The sequence below is a fragment of the Symphalangus syndactylus genome, chromosome 8 (assembly GCF_028878055.3).
Source record: "Symphalangus syndactylus isolate Jambi chromosome 8, NHGRI_mSymSyn1-v2.1_pri, whole genome shotgun sequence".
Lineage (NCBI taxonomy): Eukaryota > Metazoa > Chordata > Mammalia > Primates > Hylobatidae > Symphalangus > Symphalangus syndactylus.
This window is the reverse complement of record NC_072430.2, coordinates 45,942,432-45,954,465: the sequence shown is the minus strand read 5'-3', so window position 1 is coordinate 45,954,465 and position 12,034 is coordinate 45,942,432. Positions and strand designations below refer to the sequence as shown.

Below are 12,034 nucleotides of genomic sequence, written 5' to 3'. Positions count from 1 at the left end.
AATACTAGATCTTATTCATTCTTTCTACTACTTTTTGTACCCATTAATCATTGCTACCTCCCCCCACCACCCCTACTACCCTTCCCAGTCTCTGATAACCATCCTTCCTTCCACTTTGTATTTCCATGAGTTCATTTGTTTTAATTTTTAGCTCCCACAAATAAGTGAGAACATGTGAAGTTTGTCTTTCTATACCAGGCTTATTTCACTTAACATAATGACCTCCAGTTCCATCCATGGTATAGCAAATGACAAAATCTCATTCTTTTTTATGGCTGAATAGTACTCCATTGTGTATATGTACCACATTTTCTTTACCCATTCATTCATCTGTTGATGGACACTTAGGTTGCCTCCAAATCTTGGCTAATATGAACAGTGCTGCAACAAACATTGAGTACAGATATCCCTTCAATAAAATTGATTTCTTTTGAGTGCATATCCAGCATTGGGATTGCTGGATAATATGTTAACTCTATGTTTAGTTTTCTCAGGAACTTCCAAACTGTTCTCCATAGTGGTTGTACTAATTTATATTCCCAGCAACAGAGGAAGAATTCAGCAGTGAAGGCATCTGGTCCTGGGCTTTTCTATACTGGGTGACTTTTTATTATGGCTTTGATCTTTTTACTTGTTATTGGTCTGTTCAACTTTTGTATTTCTTCGTTGTTCAATCTTGTTAGGTCGTATGTGTCTATGAATTAATCCATTTTCTCTAGATTTTCCAATTTATTTGCATATAGTTGCTCATAGTAGCCACTAATGATACTCTGAATTTTTGCGCTATTAGTTGTTATATCTCCTTTTTCATCTCTGATTTTATTTATTTGGGTCTGTCTTTCTTTTTCTGGCTAAAGGTATGTCAATTTTATTTATCTTTTCAAAATGCCAACTTTTTGGTTCCTTGATCTTCTGTATTGTTTCTTCATTTTAATTTCATTTATTTCTGCTCTTACCTTTCTTACTAGTTCCTTGAGGTACATCATGAGGTTGTTTGAATTCTTTCTACCTTTTTGAAGGAGGCATTTATTGCTACTATACTATACTATACTATACTATACTATACTATACTATACTATACACTTCCCTTTAGCATTGCTTTTGCTGTATTCCATAGGTTTTAGTATGTTGTATTTTCATTTGTATTGGAAATTTTTAAATTTTATTTTCAGTTTCTTCATTGACCCAGTGTTCGTTCAGGAGCACATTGTTTAATGTCCATTTAATTGTACAGTTTCCAAAGTTCCTCTTGTTATTTATTTTTAGTTTTATTTCATCATGGTCTGAGAAGATAACTTTATATGATTTCAATTTTTAAAAATTTGTTGAGACTTGTTTCGTTGCATAACATATAGTCTGTCTTGGAGAATGTCCCATGTGTTAATGAGGACAGTGTATATTCTGCAGCTATTGGATGACATAAATGTCTGCTAGGTCCATTTGTTCTATAGTGAAGACTAAGTCTGATATTTCTTTGTCGATTTTCTGTCTAGGTGATCTGTACAATGTTGAAATTGAGGTGTTGATGTTCCCAACTATTATTCTATTGGGGTCTATTGCATTAGCTTTAATAATATTTGCCTTATGTATCTGGGTGCTGTGGTGTAGGGTGCATATATGTTTATAGTTGTTATACCCTTTTCTGAATTGATCCCTTTATTATTATATAACAACCTTCTTTGTCTCTTTTCATGTCTTTTGACTTGCAGTTTATTTTGTCTGATACAAGTATAGCTCCACCAGCATGCTTTTGGTTTCTATATGCCTAGAATATATTTTAAAATTTCTTCCCTTTCAATCTATGTGTGTGTTTACAGGTGAAGTTAGTTTCTGGTAGTCAGCATATAATTGGCTGTTTTTTAAAAAAAAAAAAATTTAATCAGAGTGTATTTGTATTTATTTATTTTTGTTGACATCAGGATGCACATCTGGACAGTCTATATCTTTTAACTGGGGGATTTAAGCCATTTACATTCAGGGTTTTTTTGCTAGGTGAAGGCATACTCCCATCATTTTGTTCATTGTTTTCTGAATGTTTTATATATCCTTTGTTCCTTTCTTCCTCTTTTATTGTTAACTCTTCAATTTGATTGTTTTTTTTTTTTGTAGTAATAACATTTGACTTTAAAAAAAACATTTGTTTGTCTTCTTTACCAGTGTTTTTATCCTTCCATGTGTTTTCATGATGGTAGATATCATCCTTCTGCTTCTAATTATAGGACTCAATAATTTCTTGTAGAGCCAGTCTAGTGGTAATAAATTCTCTTAGTCTTTGCTTTTTGGTAAAGATGTTATTTCTCCTTCATTTTTGAAGGATAAAGCTTTTCTTGATATAGTATTTTTAGCTTAAGAGTTTTTTTCTTTCAGCATTTCGAATGTGTCACCTCATTGTCTTCTGGCTTGTGAGGTTTCTACTGAGAAATTAGATGTTATTCTAATGGGGGTTTCCTTGTATGTAACTTAACCCTTTTCTCTTGATGTTTTCAGAATTCTCTTTTTGTCTTTGACTTTTGACTATAATGTGCCTTGGAAAAGACTTTACTGGGTGAATTGTATTTGGAAACTTTGTGCTTCCTGTATCTAGATGTCTGTATTTCCTCTAAGACTTGGGAAATTTTCAGCTATTATTTCCTTAAATAGGCTTTCTATGCCTTTGCCATTTCTTCTAGAAACTCCAAAATTTAAATATTTGGTCATTTTTGCGGTGTCACATATATCATGTGAGCTTTTCCCTTCCTCCCTCCCTCCCTTCTTCCCTTCCTTCCTTCCTTCCTTCCTTGCTGGGGTTGGTTGGTTGGTTGGTTTTTTTAAGATCCATCTTAAAGTTGAGAAATTCTTTCTCCTGCTAGATCTAATCTATTGTTGAAGTTGTTGCTTATATTTTTTATTTTATTTGTTGAATTCTTCAGTTCCAGAATTTCTGTTTGGTTCCCTTTTATGATGTATCGCTTTGTTGAGTTTCTCATTTAGGTCATGAATTGTTTTCCTGATTTCTTTGTATTATTCATATGTGTTCTCTTGTATCTCACTGAGTTTCCTTCATATCATTATTTTGAATTCTTTTTCAGACATTTCATAGATTTCCTTTTCTTTGGTATCTGTTACTGGAAAATTATTATGTTTCTTTGGAGGTGTTACATTTTCTTGCTTTTTCATGTTTCTTGTGTCCTTACATTGGTATCTGCACATCTGATACAACAGTTTTTCCAATTGTATGGATTGTTGTTTGGAAAGAAAGACTGTTTCCTTTAGATATATCTATAGTGTTGATTGGACAGGATGCTTTGGCTTTGATTCTGGTTGTGCATGGTAGTGTACTCTCCATATGATTTCTTTGGCTGTAATCAGTGATAGTGATGTCTGTGAATTCCTTAGTGACTTAGGCTGCATTTGTTAATAGAGGCTGTGGTGAGGCATTGCTAGGGATACAGATGCTAGGCAGGCTAGTCCTCAGGTACCAGTAATGGCTGCAGTGGCTTGGGTGTGCTAGTCCTTGGCCTATGGGTTGGCATACATGGGTGCCTGTGATGTTGGGTCTGGGCAGGCTGGTCCTTTGGTCTCCAGTCGGCATACTTGGCTATTGGTGGTAGCAGGGAAGAAAAGTTTTAAGATGCATAGATCTTTCTAACAAATGAGTTTTCTCCAGTATGAATCAGGATATGGCAGCTCAGATGGCAATCCCTGTTGAAGGTCTTGCCACAACCTTCATAGTCACAAATGGTCTCTGTCCTGTGCACTTGCACAGGTATGCATCAAGCTTTTAGGCCTTGTTGTAATTGGTGATGCAATCCAGGAAGGAACAGATGACCCTCCTACGAAGCTTGAAGGGTAGCAGTGGAGATACTGGGCTCTTGCTGACTGTGATGAACAGGTCAGTGATGGTTATAGATGACACCACCACAGTGACCAAAGCCAGAGGCTGCAGGGCACTGGGGCCTCCATGCTGTGGGACAGGCACACAGCCGTGTGCTAAGCCGTGTACTGTGAACCAGTGCATGCAGCCAACTGCTGTGGGTGGACCCCACCTTACCCCATTATCTCTGCTACTGAAAACAATTTAATACATTGCCCTGAACATCTCATAGAACATTCATGTAATAGGCAATACACCTTAGGCCACTCTCTCATTATACAATAGTGTAAGACACCAGAGAAAGTAGTTAACCCATTTCAAAATATCTGTGATACATGAATAGTCACTAACTTTCAAGGCTGATTAGACCAAACTACATAATTTAGAAATGTTAACTGTAGAAAAATGTTTAGTTCTTATATTCTAAAATGGACGTTGTCCATTATCAGATGGAAAATTGAACTGACAAATTAGAATTTCTACAATGAGTCTCAAAATCACTCCTAATTTTATCACTTTTATTATTTTTTTTAGCCTGCCCTTAAGTATGTGTTGTATACATTGGTTGGCTTTGTGGGTTTTATAACCCATTATGTGCTGCCTCAAGTTAGAAAACAGCTACCATGGCACTGTTTCTCTCATCCTCTGCTAAAGACACTAGAGTATAATCAATATGAAGTTCGAAGTAAGTATTTCGTTGGCACTTTTCTTTTTAATACTATGAGTTTTTCCCTTTGCTGTATTGATAGATGACTGAGTTAAATGAGTATCATCACAGAACATTTGGCTTATGTTTCTTTTGCTTAAGTTTGAAGCTGTTAATGAATCTAATCTCTTGCAGGATGCTTTAATTTAGCTGAAATATGAGTGTCAGTGCTACAGTGCCAATTTTCCACAGAAGAAACTTACTTCTCCCCTCTCTAAATTGTTCTTCACAGACTTCTCATTGATGAATCCTCCTTTGTGTGTCCATTACTTCTCTTTCCTGACCTTACTCTTCCCCCTAATTAGTTTTCAGTGCCATATACAGGCAATCCAGTCCTCTTTAAGGCCTGTCTATTTGAAATAGTTTTAATTTAATACGTAGGGAGGAAGAAAGGTCTTTGTTCCTGTTTCTGCCAGAGACACTGTGTCCTACCAGAGAAAAGTGTAAAAGAGTTGACAAAGTAAAAAGAAATTAAAAACATTTTTAATAGTTGTTATTAGTTCAGATTTGCAATAAAGTATAAAATGATGGAAAAGAGATAGGCTAGTTCACTTGCCAAGCTTCTTCCTTACCACTGTAAACCCTGACATTTCTTTCCTGTTGTAAGTATTCAGTTCTTGTTCATTGGCCCCATTATCTGTAATATATTGTACTTCCTCATTTTAGAGAAATAATAAATGTTCATACCTATGTCATAATTTATTATATACCAATGATTAAATAAGCCAACTTTTTTCTCACACTTTTTTTTTTCAGTTAGCAGATTACTACAGAGTAAATCATTCAATTGCTTGAAGATAACTTTTTTAGAGAACTCTGAAGCCTTTGAAAGCTTCCTAATAAATAAAAATGACATGAAACTGCATAAGAATCTTTATTGGCCCATTTATACCATCAGGAAAATAACTCAGAATGAGATATGTTTTTAATGGTGAACTATTACTGCTTTCTATATATAAATGATGACACACATCTAGTTTGTTTTAAAGACCAACACTTTTCATTAAAATAAATTATTGATCTTATTTTTTAAATCTTAGAACATTTAGTCTACAAGTTTTGAATCAGCATATCATTTTGACATTTATAGTACTAACAGCAAAGTTTTTTTTTTTTTTTTCTGGTACTGATTTTAGCAACTGAAAGAAAAAAATATTATTTCTTAGAGAACTTCCTAAAGCCAGGTGATACTATTTTCAGATAGCCAAAGAACCATGTTTTAAATCTTTTAGTTTATCCTAGACACTTTCCCCAATGAAATAATATTGTAGCATTGGAAAAAAATATTATTGGCAATGAAAATTGGTCCTAAGTATGTGAATTCAAATCATACCATATTTTTTATTTATTTTGGGTGGAAGGAGCAATCTAATGATCTTCAGTAATCTTTTTTTTGATAAGTTGTAAGCATAAATGAGAAAAGTTATGGTTAAAAACTGAGGTTTCAAGAATTAAAGTTTGAAACTCATCTAAACGTTAAATCATGTCTAAGTTGCAAATTTGTAAGTATCTCAGAGCTCGTGGAAGTTGACAGTTGATTAAAGTACTGGCTTTTTAAAAACATTTTATTTGTAGTTTGGTACTAAATTTGAGTTGTAAAATTTTTCTTTCTCATCACATTGACAAACTACTTTATACATTTGATGACATGTAGTCTTGATTTATACTGCCTTGTTAGATGCAGCCACTATGATGTGGTTTGAGAAACTTCATGTGTGGCTTCTTTTTGTGGAGAAGAATGTAATCTATCCATTGATTGTTCTTAATGAACTGAGCAGCAGTGCAGAGACAATTGCTAGTCCAAAGAAACTGGATACAGAGTAAGTATAGTAGTCTTCTAATATTGTCTGACTACTGGGGGCTGTTATAAACAGTCTTAAGTTGTTGATCAAATATTAAATAATTGTTTCCTTCATGCAAGGCACTGTGAGATTAAAAATTTAGGTAACATTTTGTCCTTGACTTACCTTTTTTAAACATTTGTTTCTGCTGTTGGCATATTTTCTACTCCAGACATCTCATTGTCAATTGATATTTTATGAGAGGACATTTTAAATTAAGGTTAATTTTTAATATTATATGGCTATTTTGATGCACTATGTAACTTACACCATATAGATGGTTCGTTGCCTCCATAGTCATCTGATGAGCCTGCTCAATAGAGTAGGTACCTATTGTTGAGTCAAGCATTAGTATGTTTTTCATTTGCTAAATGCAGTTGGTGTTAAAGTAATAGAAATATTGAGAAACTAGAGAATCAGATGTCAGAATTACAATACTATTGTTTTTAAAACATAGTCCTTCATATAAAGGATAAGAATCATAATGAATAGTATTAAAAGGGAATAGTCAGATACTTTCAGGATGTGATTTACCTAGCTATATACATCATTTTTGGAAGCTTACATTTAATGTATATATTATAAGCTTAGTAAAGTAAATGGTGAATTTTATTTTAAGTTACTGTCTCTTCTAATGTTTTCAGTCATGAACTGATTTGTGTTTTCTTTGTGTCACAGATTAGGTGCTTTAATGATCACCATTGCTGGTTTGAAGTTGCTACGATCCTCTTTTAGCAGCCCTACATATCAGTATGTCACAGTCATCTTTACTGTGCTCTTTTTCAAATTTGACTATGAAGCTTTTTCAGAGACCATGCTGTTGGATCTCTTCTTTATGTCCATACTCTTCAACAAGGTAATTTATCACTGAAAGGAATATCCTTATCTATAAAAACTATCTCCCTGAGTTATATGCTAGTCAGAATTTTTCTTATATTTCGTTTGATTTATTATTGTTTAAGTAATATCTCTCTTCAACCAGTTATTTAGGAGCACATTAGAATCCCTAAACAAAGATAGTCACTGTGATTTATAAAAGATATATTTCTTGCTATAGCTAAGAAGATAAGATTAAGTTATATAAAACAGTTAGAGAAACATTAATAAGTATATATTTTAAAATATATAGAATCTCTCAAAAGGTATATAGTTTTGAATAATTTTAGAAACAAGTGGTAATAATTGAATTGGGCTCTGGCATAGCCCAATGAAGCAGGTAGAGGCTGGGGAGACTGAGGCTAGGTGGGAGCAGTCAGAAATTAGCTTGATGTGACATTTGCAGAATACTCTGAACTTTATAGGCTTCTGCTAAAATTCATTATCCACCCATAAGATAGATGTTCTAGGCCTTTTACAAATAAGATGGTAAAACCTTGGTCCTCTGCCTCCTAACCCAAGAATCTTTTTGCTGAATCACACTACCTTTCTCGGTGAAATAGGCTGTACAGTCAGATTATTTGTCAGTGAAATAGTGATTAAATTTCATGTTAACACTGACCACATACAAAGGACTTTGGCATATATTATCCCATTTGATAGGTAACAGAGAGCTGAAGCAAATGAACAGCTACAAAACATAATGAAATTCCAATTTTAGGAAAGTTAGCCTGGTCAGCCACATTTGGCTTCATTTGGGGAAGAGAGAACCTAAAGGTACGGAGAACAGCTTAAGCGATAATGACAGTAATTCAGATGTGATAGTAGTCTGATCTAGGATGGGGAACAGTAAAAATGGAAAGCCATTAATTTGAACAAAGTTTCATTGATAGTCAATTTCAGTATTGTGATAAATAGCTTCTAAAATATTTCAATATTATATCTGTTCAGTCACTAATTTGCATTTTTATCATTTATTTCCTCTTCTAGTGAGTATGGTTATTAACCAAAGGAGGAAGCCAGAAAGTTAATCAGAGAATTGTATAAAGAAGCATGTGGTTTCCCACAAACTCAAATATTTAGATTGAAAATTGTATTTCATCTTATACTGGTTGGAAAAAAAGTGAAAGTTGCAGTAAAATAGAAAGTAAATAATCTTTGGAATGTAGTTGCTACACTTAACTCTGCATTAGTTTGGATTTTCCTAATACTTTTTATGTGATAAATATATTTTTTAAAACAAAAAACTGTTTTAGAACTGTTCTAGATGCTTAGGCTACACCAATGAACAAAACAGAGAAAGCTTTCCCCTTGAGTTTGTATTTAAATTGGTCAGTAGATAGACTTTAACAATGATAATCAGTAATATTCAAGCGATTTCTTCAGATATATTTTTTACATTAAGATATCATTGTAAGGTACATCATGGATTTAATAACCTTTTAAGAAAAATTAAATGTATACAAAAATCCCTTTGCCTACCATCCTTTACATATTGTTACATATTGCTCTTTTCTTTAATATTATAGTCAAAATTGTAATACAGTTTGTTTCACACTTAGATTCTGAAGAGGTTTCTGAGTCATTGCTTTTAAGTCATTATAATGGCATCGTGATGATATACATGCTGCTTTTACTTACCGTGATCCTGATTACATTAGTGCCGAGGATTGCATAATTTTCAGTCATGGCAAAAATAATTTTGAGTCATGGCAAAAATGCTGCAGTTCATCTACATTCTTTAATTGGTTGGAGTTGTGATTTCTTTTTTAAATTGGAAGTTAAGTTCATTTGTAAATCAGTTAAAGTATTTTAAAGGATGAGGTGATTGTTGCTTAATCATGCAGAGGCAATCTTGGACAAGTACAGCAACTCTGTTTCAGCATTGAAGAACTGTTCAACTGAAGCATATCCAACCTTAAATAAAATTAAAATGTGTATCCTGTTTCCACTGACAACAATTAAGGTTATGAACAGACGCCTGGTATACACAACTAAATTTCTATGGAAACTGGCAGTGACAACTGTATTACAACTGCTGTTTTTCACATGCCTTTTGACATTACATTTAAAACATAGTTTCCAAAGCACTAAAATTTGGGGAAAATGTGTCTTAGAATAAAATAAATATATATATTACTTAAGCTTTGCAGACATCTTGATTTTTTTTTTTCAAGAACAATTATTTGGCTGCTTTCTACCTTACTTTGTTTTGCTTGTAGTAGCATAATATGGCCAGTAGAGGGCATAGAATTTTTTAAACAGATGAAACATAAATCCGTATATAGCTACCTACCTTTACTTAGAAAGTATCTTTACTCAGAAATAAGTGCAGTTTTTAGGCAGTTGATATATCTTTTCTTGTTATGCAAATGGCAAATAATTTCAATCCCATTTCCCTATTAGGAGAACACAGGGAACACAGTTCTCTTAATACATTTTATAGGTTTTTCATTTTCTAATTCAAATATCTGATAAGTTTTTTTTTTTTACTGACAGCTATTCTTTTCCTCCTGCAGCTTTGGGAACTCCTTTATAAATTGCAGTTTGTATATACCTATATTGCCCCGTGGCAGATCACATGGGGTTCTGCTTTCCATGCTTTTGCTCAGCCTTTTGCAGTGCCTCGTATCCTTCTAATTAAAGTTTAATAAGAATGGACAGTCATATCCTTGATAAGAATGTTGGTTTGTAGGCATGATCTTTCACAGGCATAAGTTTACTGTGTAATGAATTATCAAAAGTTCATAATCTTGGCCGGGCGCAGTGGCTCACGCCTGTAATCCCAGCACTCTGGGAGGCAGAGGCGGGTGGATCACCTGAGGTTGGGAGTTTGAGACCAGCCTGAGCAACATGGGCAAACCCCATCTCCACTGAAAATGCTAAATGAGCCGGGTGTGGTGGCACATGCCTGTAATCCCAGCTACCCAGGAGGCTGAGGCAGGAGAATCTCTTGAACTCAGGAGGTAGATGTTGCAGTGAGCCGAGATTGCGCCATTGCACTCCAGCCTGGGCAGCAAGAGTGAAACTCTGTCTCAAAAAAAAAAAAAAAAAAAAAAATCATAACCTTTTATATCCACACCTATATTGTTGATTGTTTAACTTGTATTAACTTAAATCTGTGGCCCACAGATCATCTGAACATAAGAAAACTATTCACGTTTTGTAAGAGTAATGCTGATTTAAAATCTTATATTTGCATATGTGAATATTAAAGTCCAGGAATCTTTAATACAAGAAATGTTTAGCATTATTTTTTAATAAATGAAGGTACAAAACTTTTTCATAATGTGATTATGAAATTTATAGAATTAAACTTCTGTAAAAAATTTTCTACTCCCACCATTTCTTTTTTTTTTTTTTTTTTTTGAGACGGAGTCTCGCTCTGTCACCCAGGCTGGAGTGCAGTGGCGCGATCTCGGCTCACTGCAAGCTCCGCCTCCTGGGTTCTCGCCATTCTCCTGCCTCAGCCTCTCCGAGTAGCTGGGACTACAGGCGCCCGCCACCACGCCCGGCTAATTTTTTTTTTTTTTATATTTTTAGTAGAGACGGGGTTTCACCGTGGTCTCGATCTCCTGACCTCGTGATCCGCCCGCCTCGGCCTCCCAAAGTGCTGGGATTACAAGCGTGAGCCACCGCGCCCGGCCAACTCCCACCATTTCTTAGAAGTATTTTCTAAATAATAGTAAGGGTTAGTAACCACATTGATATGGAAAGACAGACTTATGGTATCTGCAAGTTTTAGTTTTACCCTTGTGGAAAATCGAACTCTAACATCTCTTCCCAAGATTAATATATGAATTTTACCAAATACATATTAGCAAATACTGATTTGGCTCCTTTGAAAGCAGCATACCAGGTTGTACTTTCTGTATGTCTTTCTGTTGGTAACCCCTTAATGACTGCCCAGTGATACCTTCTTTTGTTTTCTTCTGGTGAACCTCAGTTCTCTAATTGAGGTAATCTAAATGTGTCTGCTAGGTTTTTGCGAGGGTTTTTTTGGCATCTGTGCTCAGATGAACGTCAGTGTCCTTAACTAGTTTTCCCATAGATTCAGCCATGCTGTTTATTCAGGCTGCTGTCTCGGCCTTCTTCTCTACTCCACTGAACCCCTTTCTGGGAAGTGCAATATTCATCACTTCATATGTCCGACCTGTGAAATTCTGGGAGAGAGACTATAAGTGAGTAAAGTAAAACACTTGGAAAACAATTTTTATCTTTCCTACTGGGAAAAACTATTGACAGCATTATTATTAGAATTTATGGTTCATAATTTATTGTGTTGAAATATTTATTTTTGCTAGAACTTTATAAATAGTCTTAAAATTTGAAAAGTGTATAAAAGAAGAGGCCAGAGGAAATTACTTTTTATTTTTCTTTCTTTTCTTTTTTTTTTTTTTAAACAGGGTCTCATTCTGTTGCCCAGGCTGGAGTGCAGTGGTGCATCTCTGCTCACTGCAACCTCCACCTCCTGGGGCTCAAGTGATCCTTCTGCCTCAGCCTCCTGAATAGCAAGGACTACAGGCTTGAGCCACCACGTCGGCTAATTTTGGTATTTTTTGTAGAGACGGAGTTTGACCGTGTTGCCTATACTGCTCTCAAACTCCTGAACTCAAGTGACCCACCCGCCTCAGCCTCCCAAAGTGTTAGGATTACAGGCGTGAGCCACCGTGCTCAGCCATTTTTTCCTACTTAAAAGATCTTTTTAAACATTGTTCTGATTCAATATGTTCATGTTTGTATTTTTTCTTTCAGTAA

The 12,034-nt window shown here is 34.8% G+C and overlaps 1 protein-coding gene across 5 annotated transcripts in view; it reads left to right on the top strand.

The window, feature by feature from the left end:
* The window catches only part of PCNX1 (pecanex 1), a 207,257-nt gene that overhangs the window by 130,577 nt on the left and 64,646 nt on the right, over window positions 1–12,034 (top strand). For all 5 annotated transcript variants that reach the window (XM_055288936.1, XM_055288932.1, XM_055288935.2 and 2 more), the window contains 5 exons: window positions 4,388–4,538; window positions 6,238–6,379; window positions 7,079–7,256; window positions 9,796–9,904; window positions 11,328–11,457. In XM_055288936.1, the coding sequence (XP_055144911.1) occupies window positions 4,388–4,538; window positions 6,238–6,379; window positions 7,079–7,256; window positions 9,796–9,904; window positions 11,328–11,457 (710 nt within the window). The remainder of the gene's footprint in view (window positions 1–4,387; window positions 4,539–6,237; window positions 6,380–7,078; window positions 7,257–9,795; window positions 9,905–11,327; window positions 11,458–12,034) is intronic.